General features: G+C 46.7%; 1 protein-coding gene across 3 annotated transcripts; it reads left to right on the top strand.

Annotated features, from left to right (window-relative positions):
• Positions 1-823: 823 nt before the first annotated feature.
• On the top strand, positions 824-26,221 carry acss2 (acyl-CoA synthetase short chain family member 2). 3 transcript variants are annotated; one of them, XM_031749800.2, is made up of 19 exons: positions 824-1,520; positions 3,669-3,864; positions 12,173-12,264; positions 12,424-12,527; positions 12,608-12,680; positions 14,043-14,118; positions 15,126-15,234; positions 15,784-15,831; positions 19,038-19,175; positions 20,592-20,762; positions 20,972-21,105; positions 21,174-21,306; positions 21,527-21,583; positions 22,994-23,074; positions 23,165-23,273; positions 23,606-23,674; positions 24,111-24,287; positions 24,387-24,461; positions 24,599-26,221. In XM_031749800.2, the coding sequence occupies exons 1-19, from the start codon at positions 1,394-1,396 to the stop codon at positions 24,724-24,726; spliced, it is 2,097 nt and encodes a 698-aa protein (XP_031605660.1). In that variant the 5' UTR covers positions 824-1,393; the 3' UTR covers positions 24,727-26,221. The 3 variants fall into 3 exon arrangements, with proteins under 3 accessions (XP_031605660.1, XP_039460382.1, XP_031605666.1); XM_039604448.1 differs by having other exon boundaries at positions 15,787-15,831; XM_031749806.2 differs by lacking the exon at positions 15,784-15,831.
• The last annotated feature ends 940 nt before the right edge of the window (positions 26,222-27,161 follow it).

Below are 27,161 nucleotides of genomic sequence, written 5' to 3' on the forward strand. Positions count from 1 at the left end.
TGTGAGTTATTTTATTTTCAACAAATTCATATATATATTTTATTTTATTCCTTCCTAGCCTTTTTAAAAACTGTCTATTCATAGCAGACATCAGTTGTGTGCCTGAAAGTGACGTCCTGTAATAAAATTTGAAAAAGACTAAAACGACACAGGCCTGAAAGTCACGAAAGGAGACCCTGACACAGGAGCTGATCCTCAGCTGATCGTCCACTGTTCACCAAAGCCTCAGTGGAAGCGCGTCTGCCAGGAAGTCAGAAGGCTGAGAACTAGCCTGAAAATCAATGTACCACCCCTGATGGACTGACGCATCCATGTCATGGTCAGTGTGTGCGGAGGAACAACATTGAGTCCACAGCCGCCTGTAAACACCCCTTGGAGTCTCAGTTATGGTTTGGGCTGCATTTCAGCCAATGTTATTGAATTCTTGCTAAAACGGATTGAATTATGAACACGGAAAAGTTCTACACGAATTGGATTCACCGTGCAACACCATCTGTCTGACTTGAAGGTCATTAGAATCGCATAAATTCTGTTTTTGGCTTCTAAACTGGATCTCCGTTGATCGCTGTACCCATTTCTCATTTTCCCAGCAAAATGTAAGCTCGAGACTTTTGCACAGCACCGAGACTGAGCCAAATTTGAATAAACAAAACTTTTTCTATCTAAAACCGTTTAGGAGAAGCACTTGAATGCAGCACCAGCCCTGTTTATTATTGTTAGCACCGTAATTTTTTAGCGTTTCGTGAGTCCGCGAATAAGCACTGAGCTCTGATTGGCTGCCGCTGGAGCCAATCAGAGCTCAGTGCCACACGCTCGCTTTCCTGGAGCAGAAGAAGAAGAAGAAGGAGCTGCGAGCTGTCAGCGCGGAGACGAAACCCTCTCAGCGGCTCCTCCGGAGAGTCCACACAGGCTCTGCTCGGTCCGAGGACTAACTTCTGCCCACTTTTATCCAGGAATACAGTTTACACGCTGAAGCGAGAGGAATCTTCTGTGCACGCGTGTGAATTCTCCTTCTTTTGAAGGCTGTTAGCCCAGCGCGTTAGCCTGTTAGCTGCTCTGTGTCCGTTCTGCAGGACTTTCCCCGAAAGGAGCGGACAGAGTCCACGGGAACTGCACCCACACTCACCTGGGATCCGGTTTATAGACGCACCTGCGAGTTTACGGTCCAACCTCGGCCTCTGCACGCAAAGTCTGAGCGAAAGCTCAACAAAAAAAAAGCTCCTGCAGAACAAGGAAGTCTGAATGAACTTTGCTGCTAGCTGTTAGCTGGCACCCCGCTAGCCCCGTTGCTACCATTCATTAACTGCAGCTGAAGGAGCTCACCTGTGGGGACACCTGCCCGCTCCGCCCGTTGTTTCTTCTGGAAGCTGAGCTCACGGCTCGAGTTTCAGACATGATCCCTGACAAGCCCCCCCAGGACAACGTGTTCCACGGCTCCGAGGAGCTGAAGAAGGAGGCTCACGTCCCGAGTTTCGACAAGTACAGAGAGCTCTACATGAAGTCCGTGGACAACCCGGACGGTGAGTCTCCCCAAAACGGCGCTCGGGTAGCAAAGGCAACACCTGTGACCCCAGGTGGCACAGGTGATGGGTCAGGTTTAAAGCAGAAGTGCAGAAACGTCATCGAAGAGTGAGCTAAACTAAACTTGTAAAGGAGAGAAGTGTGAATGGGCAGGTGCAGGAAGTCTTCTCTCCATCAGGTGTAGATAGTCCCGGAGTGCACGCGCACGAGGATGGAGTGTAGACCTGTCTTCATGTACAGATGCACAGCTCCCTGCACGTGCCCTCTGTGCTCTCCTTTGATCTGTGACATTTTCCGCTCTTTGGTTTGGATTAAAACGACCAGGCAGGTGCAAATCTCAGTGACATCATAGCCAGAGACCATGGAGACCAATTTAGTCCAACCAGTTAGCTGCAAACCACAAATGCAAGTTTTAAAAATATGAAATGGATTAAATACAAAAACAAGCAAAAGCCTTTGGGTGTGAAAGCTGCAGTTCCTCTAGTGACCAGTGGAGGCGCCAGCACTGAGTCGGTCCCCATAGAGTCCCAGAACTGGACCTCTGGACCGTGTTTGTGCTGTTGGAGCCTTTTGGAGCTTTGTAATGACATCATGTGACCTGTAATGTCTGCTGTCAGGTCACTGTACTAACAGACCGTCAGAGAGGGCGGAGCTCCAAGTTTGATGCACTAATATGGTCCAAGGATGCAGCTTGTTGACCACACAGCATTTGGTGATACTTTTGACTCCACCCTCTCATCCACATGTGGTCACCTCTGGGACCACAACAGCATTGTGTTGGCTACGCAGGCCGCTGCTAAAACCGTCAAAGTTTAGTGAGGGTGAAAATAAATGATCCAAGCATTTATGTAATCCGTTTATTTATCGTAATGGGAAACGACTTTCATACCAATAGGCCGAAGAAGTCGAAAAGGTTCTATAAGATTAAATATGTAGCAAAAAGAAATGAAGTGGCCGAGTGTCGGATAAAGGAGCTTATTATAAATCAAGCAAAGCTGCTCAGCTGAGTCCAAGAATAAAACCAGTGAGCTGGAAATGAGCAGAATGGGGAAACTTTGAAATCTTTGCTGGTTGGAACTTTCTCGATGATTTGAGACATTTTAAAAATCCAGATGTCACCAGTTCTCTGGATGAAGTACTCCAGTTTTCAGAACCTTTCTCTTTTTTCATCAGACTGAATATTTCTGGATTCTGAGTGAAAGGACAGCATGACATCTTTATTCTGTTTCATAAGCTAAATGACCGCCTGGCCAAAAATAACCTGAAACTTCTCATCATGACTTGAAAGAGAGTTTTGCTGTTCTGTTTGTAATAAGTGTAGTTTAGTGTCAACCATAGATGTGAAATTTGAGATTAATTTAGTTTGGTGGCCGTAAGGAAGTAGTTTTACCTGCTCAGGTGGTTTCCTGGAGGGAGGTGTGTATGAAAGCATGAAATCAAGGGTCTGTGCTGCAGGCTTCATGCAGGTTTCATGCATGTCTGTGGGGAAGATGGCGACGAGATTAAAGTGTCACAGAGGACATTTTAAGAGGAAAACGCTGCAAAGCGGCGTCTGGCTGCAGCAGCAGCTGTTAAAGCGTTTACCCTGAGCTGGTTGATTATTAACAGCGATTAAAGCTGGCTGTGTTTATAGGCTCTGCTGTAAGCGACACCTTTTCAGGAGTGTGTGTGTGTGTGTGTGTGTGTGTTTAAAGAAACAAGCTTTAAACACACCAGAGCAGTGCGTCAGGAGGGCAGGCATATTTAATATTAACTGTATTTGTAACGAGCATAAACTCTGTACTTGGAACATAAACTGTCCTCAGGAAGAACAACAGGACATAAAATACTGTAACACTGTGGTTATAATGTAACCACGCAATTATGTGATACCACAAAGAGAATAATTAATGGTACCAGGATGTTACTGCAAACTACTGTAATGATATAAAAGTGTAAGTGTAACATGGATGTTATCACACTAACGATGATCTCATAGATGAGTGATGCTCGTGATGATGGGCGAAACATCGGGGTGTGTAACTGCAGAAGGAAACACAACCCCGTGTTTATTCAGTTTGTCGTTGTTGTGATTCTCATAGTAGTCGTACAGTTCATGTGCAAACTGATGCGTCTCCCTCTGATCGCTCTCACTTCCTGTCCCGCAGAGTTCTGGGGCGACGTTGCTAAGGACTTCTTCTGGAAGACCAAGCACACGGGTCAGTTCCTCGACTACAACTTCGATGTGACCAAAGGAGAAATCTACATCAAGTGCATGGAGGGAGCGTCCACCAACATCTGCTACAACCTGCTCGACCGCAACGTCCACGAGAAGAAGCTCGCCGATAAAGTCGCCTTCTTCTGGTCTGTGTGTGCGTGTGTGTGCGCGCCTGTGGTTTCAGCAGATCTATGAGAGCGTGGTTATGGAGGCGTGTGTGTTTGCTCTGATTCAATAGGAAAAAAAACAGTGAATACAGTGGCTTGCAAAAGTATTCGGCCCCCTTGAACTTACCCACATTTTGTCACATTACAGCCACAAACATGAATCAATGTTATTGGAATTCCAGGTGAAAGACCAATACAAAGTGGTGTACACGTGAGAAGTGGAACGAAAATCATACATGATTCCAAACATTTTTTACAAATAAATAACTGCAAAGTGGGCTGTGCGTAATTATTCAGCCCCCTTTGGTCTGAGTGCAGTCAGTTGCCCATAGACATTGCCTGATGAGTGCTAATGACTAAATAGAGTGCACCTGTGTGTAATCTAATGTCAGTACAAATACAGCTGCTCTGTGACGGCCTCAGAGGTTGTCTAAGAGAATATTGGGAGCAACAACACCATGAAGTCCAAAGAACACACCAGACAAGTCAGGGATAAAGTTATTGAGAAATTTAAAGCAGGCTTAGGCTACAAAAAGATTTCCCAAGCCTTGAACATCCCACGGAGCACTGTTCAAGCCATCATTCAGAAATGGAAGGAGTATGGCACAACTGTAAACCTACCAAGACAAGGCCGCCCACCTAAACTCACAGGCCGAACAAGGAGAGCGCTGATCAGAAATGCAGCCAAGAGGCCCATGGTGACTCTGGACGAGCTGCAGAGATCTACAGCTCAGGTGGGGGAATCTGTCCATAGGACAACTATTAGTCGTGCGCTGCACAAAGTTGGCCTTTATGGAAGAGTGGCAAGAAGAAAGCCATTGTTAACAGAAAACCATAAGAAGTCCCGTTTGCAGTTTGGCACAAGCCATGTGGGGACACAGCAAACATGTGGAAGAAGGTGCTCTGGTCAGATGAGACCAAAATGCAAAACGCTATGTGTGGCAGGAAAACTAACACTGCACATCACTCTGAACACACCATCCCCACTGTCACATATGGTGGTGGCAGCATCATGCTCTGGGGTGCTTCTCTTCAGCAGGGACAGGGAAGCTGGTCAGAGTTGATGGGAAGATGGATGGAGCCAAATACAGGGCAATCTTGGAAGAAAACCTCTTGGAGTCTGCAAAAGACTTGAGACTGGGGCGGAGGTTCACCTTCCAGCAGGACAACCACCCTAAACATAAAGCCAGGGCAACAATGGAATGGTTTAAAACAAAACATATCCATGTGTTAGAATGGCCCAGTCAAAGTCCAGATCTAAATCCAATCCAGAATCTGTGGCAAGATCTGAAAACTGCTGTTCACAAACGCTGTCCATCTAATCTGACTGAGCTGGAGCTGTTTTGCAAAGAAGAATGGGCAAGGATTTCAGTCTGTAGATGTGCAAAGCTGGTAGAGACATACCCTAAAAGACTGGCAGCTGTAACTGCAGCAAAAGGTGGTTCTACAAAGTATTGACTCAGGGGGCTGAATAATTACACACAGCCCACTTTGCAGTTATTTAGTTGTAAAAAATGTTTGGAATCATGGTTCATGGGTGGGGGTGGGCGACATCATGAATCTCAGGTGTGAATAAAGCCAAACAGACCTGAGTTTCTCCATCAGTCATACCTGTACTGGCACAAAACAAAGGTGTGACTGGTGTTTGGTTGCTATGGTGAGCCAGCACACGGGCGCTTCGCCCAATGAGGAGCGACTTTATCCAAGATGTTTGTGTTACCGGTTCCAAAACATTAAACACAACTGGAATATTAAAAGAGCAATGAGTTAAAAATGATGATAATACAGGCACTCAACTAATAAAATAACACTTAAATAGAAATAATATGTAATAAAAGCTCATGTGTTTAAAAAAAAAAAAAAAGTATGAGATTCTGGAAAAACATAAACAAAAGGCTGAAGTTTTTATATTTCAAAAATATTAAAAATGCTGTTGGCCTCTGAGTAGCTGCACGGCCTCCTGCGTCGTCTTGTTCTCGCGTCACAAACTTGGGTGTCCACGCCGCCCGTCTGGCGGGGTGGAGACAGTACAGATAGTTTGGTGCTGACACGGGAACTCGTGACCCTGAACGACCTTTAAACTTGGACTGTCATGTCCAAACCAGCCATTCGTTCATGGAGCTGATACAACACTAACGTGTGTGTGTGTGTGAGAACAGTAAGAGGACTGAGCACGGGCAGATCGTACGCCGCTGTCCTCTCTCCTTTGTCTCCATCTCTCATAAACAGATAATCGAGAGTGTGTGGTTTGGTTTATCAGCCATGAATCTAAAACGAGTGACGACACTGAAGCTCACAGCCCGAAGAAGAAGAAAACGTTTTATCCTCATGTCGGAATAAAAATGATTTAAGTCTGAGAGACTTGAACATAAATCGTGTTTTAGATGAGCCTGCTCTCCTCCTCTTGTTTTCTCTCTCTGGTTGCGTCACTGTCCAGCGGTCACAGAGGAGTGGATCCTCTGAGCAGAGCCGTTAGAGCGAGCTTCTGAAAGCAGCAGCAGATCACTGGAGAGGCCTGCAGGAGTTTTATCCACAAATCTCTGGAAAGCATCCAGAAGGTTCAGTCCAAAGTTTGCTGGGCGTCATCCAACAGATCAATCTGGTTATTGATTAATGCTTGAAGTAATAAAATGTTTCCACACGAGTGCAGCTGATCACCTTAAGACTCAACATCCCTGTTCCTGTGTCAGAGAGCTGAATTCCCTGTGGGCTGCCTGCAGCAGAGAGAAATCCCTGAAGGAAGCATTAAACCCGCCGCAGTAAATCACCGACCTCAACTTGTTTGAATAAGAGGATTTAAACTGAAAAGGCTCAGGTATTAATAACAAATCAGAGAGAAGTGAGTCTAACATGTCATGTTTTTAAAACTGCAGGCTTGACTTCAGAGTTTCATTCAGTTTAGTTTTATTTATACAACAACAGTCGCCTCAAGGTGCTTTATATTGTAAGGTCGACCCTACAATAATACATACAGAGAAAAACCCAACAATCATATGACCCCCTATGAGCAAGCACTTTGGCGACAGTGAGAAGGAAAAACTCCCTTTTAACAGGAAGAAACCTCCAGCAGAACCAGGCTCAGGGAGGGGCGGGGCCATCTGCTGTGCCCCGGGTGGGGTGAGAGAAGGTCGTTTGAGCGCTGGTTATGGAGTCGAAGCTCTGCAGATTTAAGCATTTGTAGCCTTTTCTTGTAATGATCTTCTTTCTTCCGAGCGCGGGCCCTCGCTCGCCCTCGCCCTCTGAGTGGGGAGAGGACCCAGAGTGAGTCTCTCTGATCTTTGTTCCTCTCGTCCTGCTGTTCGTTTTTGTGAGGCAGTAAAAAAACCTCACAGCTCCTGGAGTCTCAGTGACGTTTGAGCCAAGTGTTGAAAATAAATCCAACACTGTTGTGTATTTATAGGTAGGTGTGCATGTCTGTGTGTGTGCGCGCTGATCTAACACTGGCTGATGTGATGACTGGGCTAAGAAACACGATGACCTTTTGTTGGAGTGTTTGCTTCCAGAGTGTGTGCGTTAGCTTGTTAAACGCTGAAGAAGTTAACATCAGATTAGCTGCAGATGAAAGTTCCTCGAGAACGTGCACAGTCCCGTTTAACAATCTAATTAAACTAAGTGGCTCAAATTTAACACGAATAATATCAGACGTGTTTTCTGGCCGTGCTTGTTGAAACTCCTGTAAGCTTTAAAATGCACAAACAGACATGTGCGGCTCTGAAAGTGTTAATGTGGTGGTGCTATAAACGGCCCAGCACTTCCACACAATCAGTCACGCCGGAGGGACGTGAGCCCGACGGCGAGCAGGCGGACTCGGCAGCTCAGATATCAGCCTGGAAGTGCCTGCAGAGGTCAGGACCTCAGCACAGCCTCAGTCTGTGAGTCGCAATCAGCTGAGAGCAGCAGGCGGGTCACGGAGACCGTTCAGATATGTGAGCAGCACTCCCACCATCCACACACGTGCACACACGTGCACACACACACAGAGCAGTGTAGAAACTCCCCTCGCTGCAGTCAGAGGCAGATTTGTGATCCCAGTTTCTGCTGAGGTTCTGGTTGTGCAGCTGATTCCAGTCCGTACTGGTTAGACGACAAACGAGCGAGAGTGCGGAAGAAGCACAGTTACACCTGAAATGTGTCAAATTTATGCAACTTTTCACTGAGTTTAACGTAATTCTTATGGCAAACACAGGAAACACGAAGCTCCAGAAAGAGGCTGAAAGTTGTTTTGAAATCCGCGCTTAGTTTCCTGTTGTGAAAAAACGTTTTCTTTCTTTAGCAAGTTTGTGTCATTTTTACTTTCATAGTCTTGAACTTACAAAGTGAATATTTTCACACCTCACTGTAAAAGCAGCCTTTGATCTAAAATGTAAATAACTTATTTTTAGATGTTTAAATTTTTAAAAATAAACATCAATCCTGATTTTTTGCTAAATTTCATCTGCGCTTTAAACAGCTGTTGAACAGTTTCAGGTCCAATTAAAGCAGCTGCTCTAAACTGGACAGAGTGAAGGTTTGGGCTGGTTCCAGTTTAGAGTTAGTGAACTGAACTAGCTGAGAAATGATTCACTGGAGTCCAGGCAGCGTGGACAGCTTGGTTTGTAAATGAGGCGATGTCGGGTTTTTAAATGGATACCACAGGTGTATCTAAAAGGAGGGTGAGTCGGCGCCAGTGTCTGTATATCTGGAGGCGTGTGAGGTTTGGAGGTTTTAGTTGCAGTTTTTTGGTGCTGGTTTGTAGTCGACTTCCTCTCTGTGTCAGTCACATTGTTCTGTCTGCGGCCTGTAACGCTGCGAGACGAGCTGCCCGGGCTTTAATAATCTGCAGAGGCAGAGCTGTCGCAGCTCAGCCGCCTCTGTCTGCTCTAAAGGCTTCATCTCATCCCTGCAGGAGAGGGAGGGAGGATGTGACCTCGAGTGACGCTGTTGCAAGCACCAAGTTCCTGAAATGGCCAGAATGACGCTGTGTTGTGAAAAAGCAGAAAGTTTTCATGAGGCAACTTGAACAATGTGAAGATTGCTCAATCTGAAAGGCGTCTGTGCCAAGACTTGAAGTTTTTGCTCTGGTTGGTTTGTGAGTCGTTTTTATTAAAGGAACAACAAACCTGGAAAAACCTGTTTGTCCAGTTTGGGATAAAAGGTCATTCATTCATTAGTTTCACCAAAACATATTGTGGCTCCTTCAGGATCTACAAATATGAGGAAACTGGTTAATTCTGAGAAATTGCCCAAATTTCTGCACAGATGGTTGTTACATGAAGGACGACCTTTAATTTAGTGCCCGGCGTAGACGAGTGTGCTGCTGGATGGACGTGACGACCTGTTCTGAGAGAGACCATAAACATCAGTGTTTTCCTGCACAGGGACCGGATCAAGTCTCTGATGGGCCTCAGTTATTTTAACCTCCGGGAACATTGAGTGGAAAACTGTATCAAATGAAAGTGCAGATTTCTGTCACACAGTAACAGCAGTGACCGTTATCAGCCTGACTGATGGCTGTTCTGAGTATCACGCTGCTGCTGCTCTTTGACGCCGCGCTGCGTGAAAACAGTGACTGCAGTTCATCCATGTTAGCAGTGGCGTGTATAGAAAATTTTTGTTGGGGGGGCCAGGTAGGGGCACAGATTTGGAGAAGGGTGGCAGATGTGATTGGCAGATAATGTTAAAAAAAAATTCTACCAACCGTTAAGTGTTTAGTCAGCATTCAAGGACAGCAATATTTGCATAGTATTTTTACTGACATATAGTGCACATATGTTTTGGGCAAAAACATTTTTGAATATTAAAATACAAACATTTTTAACAATTGGCAAATTAGCCAATGCAAAACTTTATCTGCCTATAAAAAAAAGAAGATAATCTTCTCAAAAATTGGTGTTTGATTTTGAAACAGGAAAAAAGTGGGGAAACAAATGAAAAGACTAACATTTGAATGAAACCTGAAAGCAAGTAAATACTTTCTATGCTGCCTTATGGTAAACTTTGGTAATACTGATGTATAAAGAACAACACTGGCTGATGATGAAATACAGTCAGCTGGCATGGTGACACTGCCAGTATTAACCTGCAGGGCTGGACTGGGACAAAAAATTGGGCATTTTGACTACAGACCGGCCCACCAGGTATTAAAGCCATAAAGCCTTTGAATGAAGACAAACGCTGTTGTGACAGTGATGTATGCTGTCCTTTAGTATATGTATGATTTCTATACATTTTACGTCAGATAAAAACTTTTTTCACAAGAATCAGATAATTGTTTAATAAAAGCGAAACATTTTAAATGAGAATAAGAAAGAAAAGTATTTCCTTGTGCCCCCCTTTCCCTGTTAATGCCCTACCTGCCCCCCTGGCAACACTTTGCTAGACCCGCCCCTGCACAGTTACCAGCTGTCAGCTACATAGAAAAGGATCCTGGTGTTATTTGTCTCTCAGAAACAGTTCATAACTTCCCTTCAACTCATTCATGTCACCTAAAAGGTAAACCTGTTTCTCCATCACCTGTTCAGCTCTGATGATTCAGTAAGGACATCTCCTGGTTTCATCTGCATGTTTCCTCTCACCAGATCCGATATCATGACCAGCAGCTTTACAGCTGTGGCTCCAGCAAACATCAGCTGATACTAGAAATTATTATTAAATAAATTCTAACAACAGCTGATCAAGCTTAAACGTGCTGCTGTTGTTTAACGCGACATCCGCTGGTTTCCTCTTTCTGGCGCAAAGTGGGAGATAAACAAACAAGAGAGAAAAGCCGATCAGCTGATCATTGATCAGTTTCGTGATTGAAGTAGGAGAGAGGAGAGAATGAGAGAAGAAGAGGCAGCTGTGCAGCAAAGACACCGAATAACTCCAGCTTTGTGTCTTTTTTTCATTCTAGCTGAAGTTCGGGACAAACTGCGTCTCTTCTCAGCTCAATACGAAACGCGTAATATTTTCTCTGAATGAGGGACCATTCCCTTTTTTAAGGAGCTGTTGGCAACTCTACTAACTAACCTTATGAATAAAATAAAGTTCACTATCAGTAACATCACAGCACCCACCCAGCTGTATAGAAACTCCGTCATGCTAGCTAGTACATGAGTACGAGTTATTGTAACTGACTGTAAAAAGTCAGCACAACGAAAATAAACTCCACCTAAACTTGGTTTATATCTGACCCAGACAGACTGCAGGTCATAACTTCTTACCTGAAGTTCAGTTCACCTGACACTCGGACCAGCAGCCGCCTCGGGTCTCTGCTCCTCCTGCCTCCCCTTCCCTCATCCACCTGCTGGCCTCCGTGGAAGCTCCGCCATAGCCACCACCAAACAACTGAGTTATTTTTACACATCGGCCAGCATCTGGCCAATCCACCACCTCTCATTGTTCATGCCCTTACAAAAAAAAAAAAAAGTCATCAGCCGACCAGGCAAATGCCCGGTATGCCCGATGGCCAGTCCAGCTATGTTAACCCGTTAATCTTCGCCGAAAAATTGTTTTCTGCGATGCCGTCTTTCATGCTTGGCTCTCCTATCTTTGCTAACTTGATGCTCATAGTGCAGAAGCCCATGCTGCATTCACTTGCACTCGGATATCTGAGCTTCACTGTGAAAACATAATCGTACATTTGATGTTTCATTGAATTTTATTGTTTTAGCTTCGGGGTGGCACCTGGGGTGGCCAGTCTGGTTTGGGGGGGTGGCCTGTGCCCCCCCAGGCCACCCCGCTGGACACGCCACTGCATGTTAGCCGGCATGCTAGCAGTAGCTAACATTAGCTAGAGGAGAGACTGCTCAGGGTTTGGTTTGATCCTGAACACTAAACGACTCCTGTGCATCATGGAGTCTCCCGCTGACGCTCGCTGTAACTTCCTCTCAGCTTTGTGGCCTCATCGTAGAGGCCGCTCAGCAGCCGCCGGGCAGCTCTGAATGCCAACAATTACACACCAGGTTTGTGTGGAAGTTGTGTGTACGCACTCACTGATCTCTGAGCTTAAAACAGTGCAACACAAACCAGAAACCCAGACTGTTACAACCAGAAGATTTTGGTTGCAAACTTTTAGTTTCCGTCTCACAGAAGTTGATCTGAAGGACGTTGGAGAGCACAAAGAGCTGCAGCAGAGCCTTTAATCAGGAAAATGACTGTAAAGCTCATCAGCTCATGTGACAGGCCCCGTGTCGTGCGTTAGTGATGTGTTTCCTGATCTGAAGGTCATCAGCTCTCTGAGGCCGAAAGCATCGAGATGTGAGGAAACGTTAGTTTAAAAATCATCTTGTTGTTTGTTTTTAATAAATGTGTTGGATGCTGATTTCAGGGAGGGCAACGAGCCCGGGGACGAGCTGACGGTGACCTACAGGGAGCTGCTGCAGAGAGTCTGTCAGTTCGCCAACGTCCTGAAAGCTCAGGGTGAGTTACTCCCAGCTCACCTGCTCGCTGGCACCGCCCCCTCTCAGCTCTCTGTGAAGTTTAAGGTTTCATTCACGATGGATTTAGGACTCTGGTTTTATGTGCTCAGATTTCTGAATCGATTCATAAATCCTGCTCGCTTCTCTTTCTTGTCTCCAGGCGTGAAGAAGGGCGACCGCGTGTCCATATACATGCCCATGGTGGTCGAACTGGTGGTTGCCATGTTGGCGTGCGTGCGCATCGGAGCAGTCCACTCCATCGTGGTGAGTTGCAGACACCCGTGAACACGGCGGACGGTGGTTTGAGTTAAAGATGGAGGCTAACGCTGGTCTACTGATCTCAGTTTGCAGGTTTCTCTGCCGAGTCTCTGTGTGAGAGGATCGTGGACTCTCAGTGCTGTCTGCTCATCACTGCAGGTCAGCATCGCACACCTGTGCAGCGCACCTGCAACAAGTTCCCGCTCATTAAAGATGTACATAAACCTGAGGGGAGGTGGTAGCAGCGTCGAGTCTGACCTTGACCTCTGACCTCCTTTGGTTGGACAATAAGCTAAGCTCGTGGGTTGTAAAAAAGGTGGAATGCCTGAGTTAACTGGGAGCTAGATCCAGACCAGTGAAACGTCCCAGAGCTGGAAAAGCTGCTCACGCCAATCACTCCATCCTTATTGATCTTTATCTTCACTCAGAGGTCGAGCCGGGACGCTCGTGGCGGCGGCAGGGTGGAGCTGCAGGGGGGCGTTTGTTGTTGCTCGTTTATTCGTCCTCATGATCTCAAACCAAACGTGCACCTTTGAGTTCACACTTTCACCTTTTATGTAGCGTGCACACACGTTTCACCCACCAATCCGGACGGGGCGGTGAAGAGGGGCGCTGGCCGAGGTGCTGAGTTGGGACCAGTAATCAGTCTTATTAGCTGGATTAGAGAGTGTCGATATAATCCAGTTAATCTGCTGGGTTATTAGCCACACCCACTCTGCTCATTCATCCTGTAAGCAGATCGTGAAGCCCGGGTCTCTCGAGTGCCGCTCGTGGCGTTTTGTTACCTCATGATTAAAGTGTGCCTCTGCAGGCTGTTGTGAACTTCGACCAGCACAGGTGGAAGTTTGGTAAACCGGCGCAGACGCGGGCGTAGCTGCAGGGTTGATGCTTTGCTGTAACCCGTGTGCATGTTATTGTGAGGAGCTGAGGATTTTTAAAGCTGGGATTTTACAGTAATGCTAAAGTTAACCTGTGACCATCACAGGAGCTGCTGCGTAAAGCAAAGCGCTTCCCACGATGTGGGTGGAGCTTGTAATCCAAGATGGCTGCCCACACCTGCTGCTGCTGGAAGGGAGAGTGATTGGCTGTAGTGACGATGATCAGACTGAAGGTGAAGCACATGGGGAGTGACTCGCTGATGGAGCTGCAGTCTCCACCAGTCTGATGTCACAGCTTTGGCTGCCGGGGTCTGTGTGCTCGAGTGACGCAGCAGCAACGCACAGAAACCATGCAGAGCATATCTGATCAGCTGAGGAGGCTGGACTGACTGATTAATGGAGGATGCTGATTTCAGCTCTTTGCTGCACTAAAGCAGATTTATTACTGACGTTGAGCTGAGGCTGAACGAGTCCTCAGTCTGAACCCTGATTACTGAAACCAACAACGGTTTTAATCCAGCTAATGGAGTGTGTGTGTCTGTGTGCATGCGTGTGTGTGTGTGTGTGTGTGTGTGTGTGTGTGTGTGTGCTGCTCAGACCGGTCTGACAGCTGTATAAATCATCTCTTTGCTTTTCTGTTTAGATGGTTTCTATCGAGGAGATAAGCTGATCAACCTGAAGCTCTTAGCTGATGAAGCGCTGCAGAAATGCAGAGACAAGTAAGACAGACAGACACACACACACACACACACACACACACACACACACACACACACACACACACACACACACACACACACACACACACACACACACACACACACACACACTGGTTTTCATATCTTAGTGAGGACATCTCATTGACATGTTTTCCCTAGCTGCGTACCCTAACCATCAAACATGAATGCCTAACCATAACCTAACTGTAACCCTGACACTAAAACCACATTTTGAGTCTTAAAAATGTCTTCAAACTCGTGGGGCTGCCAGTCCCCACAACGATATGTAAACATGTACACACACTGCTGCTCGGGTGTGTTAGCCTATCAGAGCCCCCCCTCCACCCGTGGCTGCTGTTGGTCCCAGCAGAGCGCCGTGGCTCAGTGTGTCACAGATCCTTCAGACTTGACTTCCTGCTGAGTGTTAAACTTTATTGCAGCAGCTGCAGGAAGAGCTCCTCGTTTTATTGGAGCTGTTCGACTCTGACGTGTCTCAGAGTTTGATGATGTCACATAATAAAGGTTCTCATTGAGGAAAATCAGAGACAGTCAGGTGGGCGGAGTCTTTTCTGTTAACTGAATACAAATGAAAGCAGGAATCATGTGACCTGTAACGTCACCGCCCTCGCGTTCTGTATTAAAGCGGAGCCGTGCAGCACACCGCTGATACCTGTGCTTCCTTTATCAGCTCCTTGGTACCAGCAGCAGAGCGAGCTGTGTTGGGCTGGTTATGTATCTGCACCTCATCACTGCTGCTGTCGCCTGTAGTCTCTTCCACCATCGCGGTGCTGGTGTGGAGTCAGTCTTTGGCTGAGTAAAAGGAGTCCTCCTGTTCTGATTGTGATCTCTGTTCCAGCACAAATGTGCTTTTTATTGTTTGCATGAGAATAACTGAGCCTGCACACACTGCGATGGATGGGTGCTCCCATTAAAGTTTGAGTGTAGCTGGTGCTGCGTGGCTTTGTGAGGTCACTGTGATGCGTACTGATCTGTGTCTGTCTGTGCAGAGGGTTCCCGGTCGGGCGCTGCATCATGCTGAAGCACCTGTCCAAAGAACCGGAGGGGATTCTGGGCTCTCAGTCGCCTCCCGCCAAACGGCCGTGCCCCGATCTGCAGGTAAACCACACACCTGAAGGTTTTGTCTTCCTCACCTGAGTCACTGCGAGCGCCGCCCAAAACATCAGCCCAGTTTATTCCATCATGATCGGTTCTGTCATTGTTACCCATCCTTTGGGTGTTTACGGAGTAGAGTTTAAGTAACGGCGTGCTCCGACCTGATGGTGGCGCTGTTGTTTCCTGTTACAGACGGAGGTAGCCACTGAGACGTCTGATTGGACCTCGATTCTAGTTGTTCAGAGTCTGAGTTTTGTGGAAATTTGTGATTATAAATTGGCTCTGAAAATTTTACAAAGGGAAACCAAACCAGGAAGTCAGTGGGAGTGACTGACTGCCTCTGCTGGACACCAGAGGAACTGCAGGATTCTCACTGACTTTTCTTTCTTTTTCTTTTTTGTTCTGTTAAATCTGAAACCGCCTTAAACTTCGTCACTGTCACGATTTGATTTTGGGGACCCTGATTTTTATCTTTGTGTTCTTCCTTTTCAATAACCCTTCTCCCTCATTGCTTCTCCTTCCTCCTCCTCCTCCATCTTCCCCCCCATCCAGCAGGAAAAACAGGCGGGCAGAGTAAAGAAAACGCGTCCTGTACCAAAGGTATTTTCACAGCTGACCCTCGATAACATCTTTGCTTCGACTCTGTTTTAGAGGCAGTTTCACTCTGAGAGGAATTTGCAGATCGCTGCTGCAGGGTGAAAACAATAAACGGGATAAGAGCGAAAGCTTCAAATCTTACTGAGCGCGGCGTGTTTGGAAGCTTTCAGTCATTTTTGGCACTTTTCTGTGTTTTCATCCATTAAAAGCTCTGATAAGGTTTAAAAGCTCTCGTTGCTGATTTATTGTTTTACCTGCAGCAACAGTTTGTTCCTCTGATTTTTGACAGTTCAGATTAAACCAATGAAAACTGATTTTCTTTGGATCTGAAATGAATTTTAAATATTTGGAGAACATTAAATTATGACGTTATTCAGCCCGGCATTCAGAAAAACCTGCCAAAGATGGAAGTGCTGTTTCTCTCAGATCTTTGTCTGAACTGTTGAAGCTCGCTGGAATAAAAAGTGAATTCTGAGTGTGACCTGGATTAACACTAACACTTTCTTCGCTGTGCAAACACTCCTTGTGTTGTGCTCGTGCACTTTCACCTCTGAGTCCTGACGGAGTCGCGCGCTCTCCTGTGGACTTGTCCACGCCCTGAGACGACTCCGTGTCTAATAAACCTGCTGTAACGCTTCTCTCCTCTAAATGCTGCGAGTCGGGAAGAATCGGAGCTCCGTTTGTCGGGAAAATAAAATCCAGAGACGCGGGTGAAAACGATAAATCTACCTGGAGCAGAAAGACTCGGTCATCCCTCAGTGAGCGCGCACGCTGAACGACATGCTCGGATCCGCTCGTACGATAAAGTGACAGACGCCGAGTGGTGAAAGTAGAAACTGAAGATTTGGAGTCTTTTGGTTTTTACTCGTTTCAGGTGAGCTGACCAAGCTGTTGGCACTTCTTCCAGGTAGAGACGGTCGCACTGCTCGAATCGATGTAATCGCTCGAGCCAGCAGGTCCTGACGGTGGTTAGTTATGGGCGGTGTCACCAACACCTCATGTCCCTGACTGCTTTCACAGAGACGCTGACACGCACATGAACCACAGGTAGATGTCAGGAGGACTCCGCCCCTCGTCCTGGTCCCTGTCGTTTCCCAGGTGATCAGGCAGGCTGGTTATAGACCGCATCGCTGCTCTGATGTCATCACACATCTGCAGCCATGCTGCATGAAGTTTTTAACCATGTAAAATAAATAAGATGCACAACAATGATGCAGTAAAATATAGGAAACCGAATAACTAAAACAAGTCAATAAAAACAACAACAACTAAGACTGGTAAAACCAAAATGTTCAGGTCAACGTGTGTTAAAAGCCAGACCATAAAAATGTGTTTTTAGTAACTACTTAAAATGTTGGAGTGTTTGTGCAGATCTAATATTAAGACTATTCCAGAGTCTGGGTCCTGCCACAGAGAAGCCTCTGTCACCACAGGTTAGTTCTGACCTCACGGTTCTTCCTGGAGCATAAAGAAACAGGAGCTCAGACAGGTGAGAAGGGGTTCGGCCGGTTAGTGATTTAAAAACAACAAGTAAGATTTTAAATTGGATCCTGTGAGGAACAGGAAGCCAGTGAGAGGCCAACACTGGGTTACAGGCTCCTTCAGTTTAGTGCCAGTCAGCAGACGAGCAGCTGCATTTTGGACCAAGTGGAGACGATGGAGAGAGGCCTGGTCCAGACCAAAGTACAGAGAACTGCAGTAGTCCAGTCTGCAGGTAATGAACACATAAATAACACGTTCAAAGACATCAGCTGGAAGGCGTGGCTTCGCCTTGGCTCGCTGTCTCAGGTGGAAAAAGCTGGATTGGACTACTGCAGTTACCTGCCTACACACTTTAAAGGAACCATGAAGGTGCACAATGAGGTTTTAACAATAGGAGGATAACAGGCCCAGAGCACCGTCAGTGTGATTATTAACAACGTTACCAAAATTAATTTAAAAACTGTAAAACCATCCACTGTTTAACATCATCCAGGCAGCGTAATAACAGCTGAAGTGAGTCTGTCCCTGCTTTTAAAGGCAGATAGATGCAAGTCCTCTGCAGCACAGTGTGAGAACATGGAGCCCGATGGCAACATGTAGAGTGCAAACGAGGCAGGACTAGAGCCTTGAGGTACACCAGGTCCAGTTCTGGATATAAACGGAGCTCTGATTCTTCCTCGCGGGCAGGGCCTTGTGTTTTCGCTCTACTTACCTGTCCACCAGAGCTTACCTGTGTGACAGCCAGGTAAGATTCAGGTCCAAGGGTGGTAATCGCTCCTCTTTCCTCTGCTGCACGTAAACCGGGTCGATTTCCTGTGTGAAAGCGGAGAGATGGACCCAAGCGGCCGAAGCACAGGGAGTAACTGGAGCCACTGTTGCTGAGTCGTCCTTTACGTCCGCTGCTCTAACAGCTTTACTTTAAAGCATTTATTTAGTAGAGCATAGTCATAATCTAGCAGTCCAGATGTTTTTGCAGGTCACACATCTGGACCTTCAACACAGGTCAGTGTTTGGTGCTGGGGGCTCCGTCAGGTGTGCTGTCAGGACCTGGATTTTTACAGAGTTTATGAAACGTAGACAATAAAATCTATTTTTATTTATTTTGTAATTGTAACTTTGAGAAACAAACATTGGTACGTATGTAAAATCCGCCCGCTCAGCATTCCCAGATGGAAACTGTAGTGAAGGGTTCAAACCTCAGCGTGTGCCCGGGTGTAATACGACCCGACCCCAGAGGCGCAGTCTTTGCTCCTCCTCACCTTCAGACTCCGTGGGAGGATCGTTAGTTATCAGATAATGTTCCAGCTGTTTTTGAGCTGACTGAACTCGTCTGAAACATGTTTCTGACATAAAATTAATCGTTGAACATTTTAAAAATATCTCAGCTTCAAGTTTCTTTGTGCGGTTTTTAGAAACGCTGACGTCGTCCCGGGTCTGATGGACACGCAGGAAACCAGTTAGATGAAGTGGGCGTGGCCTCTCTAACTCTGTGGCTCTGTTCGCTCACATTCACAGCAGCTGCTTCTTCTTCGTCGTCTTCAGTAGTTTGAAGGCGTGCGTGTCAGACTAACTCTTTGTTTGGTGTCTTAGATTTTAGAGACGCTCGTCTGAATGTTTACAGGCCCATCGACCAGGTTTCAGGCGCGACTTTGGCAGTTTGACTTTCACTGTGTGTGTGCGTGTGTGTGTGTGTGCGTGTGTGTGTGTGCGTGCGTGTGTGTGTTCAGGTGCCGTGGAACCCCGAGGTGGACCTGTGTTGGGACGCTCTGCTGCGTGGCGTCTCAGACGAGTGTGAACCAGAGTGGTGCGACTCTGAAGACCCGCTCTTCATCCTCTACACCAGCGGCTCGACCGGCAAGCCGAAGGTGAGGAAACGCACCTGTAGATCATCTGCGTCTCACTTACTGAGGCGTCCTGCTCAGATACTGAGCCTCGTTTGGATGTGGAGGTTCTACTCTCACCTCCTCACAGTGTGTCTGAGGAAAGCCCACCTTCATCATCACCTTCACACTTTGCTCACCGCAGCAGGCGGAGCTTCAGTAACTCGTTCAGGTGTCTGTGAGCCGGATAGCGAGACATAGATGTTATAATGATGAACATTGTCGATATTTGGGTTTGTGCTAGAAGGGATCGACAGCAGGTGAAGTTCCAGGTTTCCATTGTCTCCTCCCACTCATCCAGATCAGGGGCGCTGGAGACTATCCCAGCTGTTACAGGGAGGGGCGGGGCACACCTGGTCCGTTTACAGCATTCTGCCATGCGACTGCATTTGTCCCTAACCATCGGGAACCCTCACGTTAACTTTTATCGAGTGGAAAAAAAGTTAGCGTTCATCCTCCAGCTTCACTGTGTTTATGCTATGCTAACATAGCTGTGTCGCTAGCGATCACGTAGCACATCATTATATACCAGCTAGCCCAACTTCAGTAACCCTACAAACGTCACTGCTGTTTAGTTTCCTGTCTTCATTTATGTTGGAAGTGATAGCAGAGCTGTACGTTTGAATGTGTCAGAAATCCCTCAGTCAGAACATGCTATATCATGTTTAGGTGGAAGCTAGCGAGCTAACTTCCTGCTAACTTCTAACTCCGTTAAATTGAATAAATCCTGTTTTCATGAATATTAAACAGCCAAACGGATCATTTTATTACAGATGAAAGAATTTACAGTTTGTAACTCTGTGTTCGTTTGACTTTGGGACCCGATCGGAGTTTGGACCCAGACACGGCTGATGATGTCAGACTTAAAGACCCGGATTGTAGTAAAACTGCTTTTCTGCATCTTCCATTTTGATTTTGGGCATGAAGCGAGCAGCAGCCTCTTAGCGTCACCTCCACCCACCTCCACCGGCTGTTTCTTCCACACATTTAACTACTAATATCTGCTGGAAACGGGCGGTACTGAGGGAGGACGTGCTGTCCTTCACTGACCAATCAGCATGCGTTAGCAGCGTGACGGTGATTTCTGGTCAGTGAGAGCGAAACTGAAGGACGGGGTCATTTTATTTCAGCGTGCAGACGTTTCTCACGCCGGATTCGTGGAAATTGAACAGAAATGAGCGGGATCAGCGCCCCCTGCTGCTGCCTTGCATGAACTGCAGCTCATATTTGTACTCTGGGAGTAACAGGAAGTGGAATAAATCCAGGGTCACCTGGTTTCAGTTTCTGAGCTGTCTAGATTTGATGTCTTCCTGTTCTGACCGCGATCACTCGGCGTTGAGCTGATATTTCTGCACATGAACTCTCCTCGCTCCTCTGAAGTTCCTCTCGTCTCGCCTGCAGGGAGTTCTTCACACCGTCAGCGGCTACATGCTCTACACCGCCACCACCTTCAAAGTGGTGTTCGACCACCAGCCCGACGACGTGTACTGGTGCACGGCAGACATCGGGTGGATCACCGGGCACTCCTACATCACTTACGGCCCACTGGCCAACGGGGCCACCAGCGTCCTGGTGAGTGTGCGAGGGCTCTCAGACTTCCTGTTTACAGGTGCAGGTGTGGGCTGCACAGTGTGATGTAACACTGATGTGTGTGCGCTCGTTCTGTGTGTGATGGTTTAATGTCAGGCTGACCGTCTTTGTTTATAACCTGGATAAATGAATCCATAGCTGCCTGATGATCACAGCCACAGTGTTTTGTATGAATCTTTTGTGTGCGTCAGTTCGAGGGTCTGCCCACCCACCCGGACGTGAGCCGTATGTGGGAGATCGTGGACAAATATAACGTCACCAAGTTCTACACGGCTCCCACCGCCATCAGGCTGCTGATGAAGTTTGGAAACGAGCCGGTGCAGAGGTGAGCCGACGCCCCTCCTCCCCCCACGAGGGGCCTGCAGGGTAACTCACCTGTGCCTTTGTCTGCAGGTACAAGCGAAGCTCTCTGAAGGTTCTGGGGACGGTCGGAGAGCCCATCAACCCCGAGGCCTGGCAGTGGTACTACAACGTGGTCGGAGAGAAGAGGTGTCCCATAGTCGACACCTTCTGGCAGACGGAAACGGTGAGTGATGGTTTGCTGCAGTTTCAGCACCGCTGCTTCCAAACACGCTTCCTTTATTTAAAACAGATCAGTCATTTCTAATCTGCGTTTAAAGACCGATGAAGCGCTTCTGCTTCTTTGTGCACCTGCTGTTTCTCTGCTGAGCTTTTACCTCAGACTGTGGGCTGTGCTGCCCCCTGCTGGCCGGCTGCCTGAGATTAAAGTCGTTTTCTGTTTTCAGGGAGGACATGTTCTGACTCCTCTGCCCGCGGCCACGCCCATGAAGCCCGGATCTGCTGTGAGTGAGGCTGAACATTAAATCACAGCTGGACTAATGATGTGAAAAAACATGTTTAAGTTCAGACATGTGTTTGGGAGAAACATTAAAAGGCTAAATGAAGAAAATTAGATAACAGTGACCGACGATTTTAACCCTTTAAAGCCCATCGCAGCTGTGCACAACTGTTTTTAGATTTACAACCACATAAACTAACGCAATCATTCTCTTTGCATATGAAACTGGAGGAGTCGTACTTACATAACATGGAAGTACAACAAATTCCAAAAATCTTGGAAAAAGTGCTGGCAAACAACAACAACAAATCATTATAACCCAGAAACAGATCTGATCCCGATGTGACGTCATTTTTCATGGGAAACGTAGTTTTTTCGTTACAGGGCCTTTCAAAGGTTCCTGGTGTGTTTAATTTGTGCCTCTCTGTGTGGTTCCTGCAAAAACTGCACTGTTGGAAATATTTTGATGCTGTTTATTGCAAATTGTCTTAGTTTATTCCTGCAGTTTATAAAAATGAGTGCATGTCAAAAATGAAACTCTGAAGACGCTCTGTGCTGGAAACTATTTTGTGCAGCTGTTTGCATTTACAGTTTTGAGGGATAAACCTCTGAAAATCGTGTTTCCAGTTACAGAGATTTCAATTTTTTTACATTTATGTACTTACTGTGGACTTAATGCGTACATAATAATAAAATCTGGGATATAAGGGTTGTATTGATGAACAACTTAAAATGCTCCATAAATGCACTACAGCAGCTAAAAATATAAAGATGAGCTCTGGCAGACTTTGGTGGGCTTTAAAGGGTTAAAAACTTTCCATCTAACAGAAAATGCTGACGGTGTGTTTGTGTCCAGGTGAGCTCGGAGGCTTTATGCTTCTGTCAAACACAAACAAGACAAAATACAGAAACCGTACAGAAGTAAATCTGTTTTAGAAAGACAACAAAACATTTTTAATGATAAATGCATGAAGGAAGAAGGGAAGTGAGGAAAGATGGTGATATAAATGGAGCTGGTCCACATGTGAAGGGGAATTTAAATGATGAGAAGAAGAAAAACACAATAAATACAGAAACCAGTCAATCAGGGTTTTTTACTTTATTGTCTTTTAAAAATATTTTATTTTTCATTTTGTTGCTTTCGGTCTTCCACAGGAGGTAAAGTGAGGCGCAGATAAACACTGACTTAATAAACTCCAGGAAGCCCAGTTAGTGTGTTTAAAGGTTTTTTCCTCCTGTTTGATCCTCAAGCACCTGTTTGTGTTTTTAATGAATGACGTAAACGTTATTAATGCAGCTTTATTGATCTGTAGCCTTTTGTAGACACATTATTGCTGTTTTAGAGCCACAGCGTCCTGACGGTGCCCCCCCCCCCGTGTCCCCTCCCGTGTCCCCTCCCCCCATGTCCCCACAGACGCTCCCGTTCTTCGGCGTGGTGCCGGCCATCCTGAACGAGTCCGGGGAGGAGCTGGAGGGGCCCAGTGAAGGATACCTGGTCAGCCTTGAGTAAATAAACCTTTATTTGTCCTTCCTGGGTGTGTGCGAGCGCGTCACACCTATCGTTTGTCTTCGCCCTCTCACACAGGTGTTCAAGCAGCCGTGGCCCGGCGTGATGCGGACCATTTACGGAAGCCACGAGAGGTTTGAAAGCACCTACTTCAAGAAGTTCCCAGGATACTACGTCACAGGAGACGGTGAGCAGCGCAGCGTCAGAACTCTGGCTTCATTTTTATTTCATATGTGACTCGACTCTGCAGTTCATAAGAAACAACTCAGCTCATCGACTTTGAGAAACTCCTCACGTGTTCGCTCATATCTGCATCAGACTGATGCTTCAGCAGCGACTGTTTGAAGTCTTAACACCTGAGAAGTTTCTAATTTATGAAACAACCTGTAATATTATTGGCTCAGAATCCTTTAACCAGGTGTTTGTAAAGGGGCGTGGCCACAGGTCAGTGCGGCTTTCACAGCTGCTGCGGATCTAAAACACTAAATGTTTTAATCCCGCCCCTTTATTTTCTTGCAGGTTGCCGTAGAGACAAGGACGGGTACTTCTGGGTAACGGGGAGGATAGACGACATGTTGAACGTCTCTGGTAAGACGTGGTTACTCGGAGGAGCGCGTTACTCCACCTCAGTGACTCTGTGAAACCCAGCTGTTAAACATCTGTCTGACCAGCAGAGGGAGCTGTTTCTCTACATTTAACCTGTGTGTGTGTGTGTGTGTGTGTGTGTGTGTGTGTGTGTGTGTGTGTGTGTCAACTTGTTTCATACACAGAAGAGCGCCGCGGTTTGATCTGTAATTGTATAAAGTCAGAGTCAAATATTCTTATTTGATTTTAAGCTTCTTTTATTAAAGAATAATTTTTAAAAACTTGTTTAAATAGATTTTATTTTGCACCTTCAGTTCTCGTCTTGTTCTGAGCTTTTTTACGTCTCAGCGCGTTGCTGCGTGTTTTATGCGCTCGTCTTCGGTCGTGTCTGACACCTGAAGGTGGTTTCTGGTGTAAAGGTGCCCCGTCTGCCCCCCAGGTCACTTGTTGAGCACAGCTGAGGTGGAGTCGGCTCTGGTGGAGCACGAGGCCGTCGCTGAGGCCGCCGTGGTGGGGAGACCTCATCCGGTCAAAGGGGAGAGCCTCTACTGCTTCGTAACGCTCAATGACGGCGTGATGTACAACAGCGAGCTGGAGGTGGAGCTAAAAAAGCAAGGTGGGTGAAGGTTACTGGAAGTCTCCTCCGAAGCTTCGATCCTGTCGGAGACTTGTTGTTCTGACATCATCTGATGCGATTTACACTTTGTGTTCACAGTGAGGGAGAAGATCGGCGCCATCGCCACACCCGACTACATCCAGAACGCACCAGGACTGCCCAAAACCAGATCGGGTAACCAACCTTGCTTCTCTGTTTCACGTTAGAGACGTGTGAGGGTTCTCCTCCTCCACCCGCAGATGCTCAGATGTGTCGTTTTTACCTGTGGCTGACGCGGGTGGTTCCACCTGTGCTCTTCTCTCCGTCTGCAGGGAAGATCATGAGGCGGCTGCTCCGCAAGATCGCCTGTGACGAGCGGGAGCTGGGCGACATCTCCACGCTGGCAGACTCCACGGTGGTCGAGCAGCTCTTCCAGAACAGATGCTGCACGGCGGTGTGACGCCTCCGGGATCCTCGGAGGGAGACGCCAACTGCAGCCGCACGCAGGAACAGCAGCTGCGAACCAGCCGGGGAGGAGGAGGTGGTGGAGGAGGAGGAGGAGGAAGAAGGAGTCCATAAACTTGTACAGCAAACAAACTTTAGCTCCTGATGGTGATGATGTGAGAATGCTTGGCTGCAGGTAGATGTGAGATCGTAGACGTGTCCACGTGTGCAGTAACTCCTCAAACCGTCACATCTGTCTGCACGTCCACCTGCAGATGTTTCCAGATGTTGACATTGCTGCTCTAACCGCCCTGCAGTCGAGCTGAGCGGTCGAGGATCAGGGTAACACTTCATGTTGGTCTTCTCCCAGTTTAGCCAAAGATGAGCTAAGAGGCACCGAATCGACATTGAGTGTCGGTCTCCTGGTTTAAGGCCGATGTGAAGCGCTACCCCGCTCCACGCCGACTCCTCCCCTCACGTCGTGCCACAGTACCGTTATGTATGCTGACGATTAGCTAACCATGAAAACGCTCGGCTTTACTTTTAACGTCTGTTTGTATTTTTTAACGTAGTCCCTTTTTTATGTAGGAATCTTTTAGGTTTGCGTGTCTGCATGCTTCTGATCAAAGCTTCCAGGAATCTGCCCGTAAACGTCCACCAATGATCCCGGTTTGAGTGTTCCATGTCAGTCCGTCTCCTCCGGATCTCTTCGGCACCGCTGAGTCCTCTTCAGAGTCCGCTGAAAGTCAGCGCGACGGAGAGCGGGACTTCCTGAGGAGCGGTCTATAAACCGGAGTGATGCTGGAAGAGGCGCACGGGGAGGTGACGAGCCACCTCTGAACATGATTTCTTCTCAGACTTTTGCGATCGCCGCTCGGCTGTTCTGTCCTTCTGTCCTTTTGTAACGTCCGAGCAGCGATCGGGCTCGTGTGTCAGTCTGGAGGAACCGGAGAAAACCTTCAGTGACTCGTAACTCATTCATCGACCTGCTGACGGCCTCCAAACTGTCTTTACTCCATAAAAAGACTGAACAGGCAGAGTTTGTCTTCTGTTTGTGGGTTTGAGTTCAGACTAAAAGCCTAAATTGTGAAAGATGCAGTTTAATTTGAAGTGGGAACAAAAACGTGTACATTGGCATGAACTCTGGAGGCCGGTCTGTGGATTAAAGTGAGAACACTGAAGTTTGAAGCTGGTTGTTTGAGCCCTGAAAGCTTTCTGTCCTTGACAGACGTCTGATTGTGATTTAAGGCCATGAATTAGAACCTCAGTTAGATTTCAGCTTTTATTGTTCTTTATTTTTTAATTCTGTTGCTGTTTGTATCTCAGTGTGCCAACAACATGCGAAGCAGTGAGCTGGGTTAGAAACGCTACAGATTGTGCAGCAGCTTGAGCTCTTTCTGTCTGACTCGGGTGGAGGAAAGAACCCAGCTGGTTTTCAGTTTGGCGTTTTGTTTGTTTCCCTGTTTGTGTCAAAGTGTTTGCAATGACAGTAAATGAACATGACTACTGCCTCTGCTCCTCTCACGGCCTCTTTGTTCCTGCAGAAATGTTTCATACTTCAAAATCAAAGATGACTCTGAAACTTCGATGACAGAAATGTTAAAGTTCAGACTCAACAATAACAAATTATTGATGCACCATTTTAGCCCATAAGGACTAATCAAAGCTCTTGTGTTGCTATTTATTGCAGTTTCTACGTGATGATGTTTATCTTCACAGCCACATCACTCCTTTGTTCTTTACAGTTTTTAACTTGATAGTAAACTTAAACTATTATTGCTTTTGTTGTTCCTGGTGTAGTGTGTTTAAACGTCTATGAGACGACACATAAGTGAAGAGGACATGACGTTGCGCAGTGACCTCATCATACAGAAGGATATTTTTGCATAGCACAGAATTCACACAAACGAAGAGTTGGTGTTTTTCTCTCTCCTCCTGTCCCGTTCAGCACTGCAGTAATCAGAATAATTCACTGAAGGCCAAGAAAAACTCAACAGACTTATTTTTCCAAATGGCTCATTATTGGTCCACTTGATTGATCTTTATTATTAATATTTATTTATTGTATTCATTTATTTATTTTTGTAACTTTGAAGTTATTACAAACAGAACAGACATGACTGGGGGATAGGAGAGGGAACGACGAGAAGTTCAAGAAAACAGGAAGAGGGACGGTGAGAAAAGACGAAAACGAGCAGAAAGAGAACAACATACGTATATGTAACAGTAAATAATAAATATTGAATGTTACTGAGCAGCAAGCAAGCCCGACAACGCACACGGTACGCTTTGAAGCAGCAGCCGTGTGTGTGTGTGTGTGTGTGTGTGTGTGTGTGTGTGTGTCGCACACACATAATACCTGTGGTATACATCCCTGTGTTAATGACGTGTTGGCAGCTAATCTGACGTCAGAGGCGACTCTGTCAGGAAACGTTTGTGTGAGCAGGAATG

The sequence above is a fragment of the Oreochromis aureus genome, linkage group 20, assembly GCF_013358895.1.
Source record: "Oreochromis aureus strain Israel breed Guangdong linkage group 20, ZZ_aureus, whole genome shotgun sequence".
Taxonomy (NCBI): domain Eukaryota; kingdom Metazoa; phylum Chordata; class Actinopteri; order Cichliformes; family Cichlidae; genus Oreochromis; species Oreochromis aureus.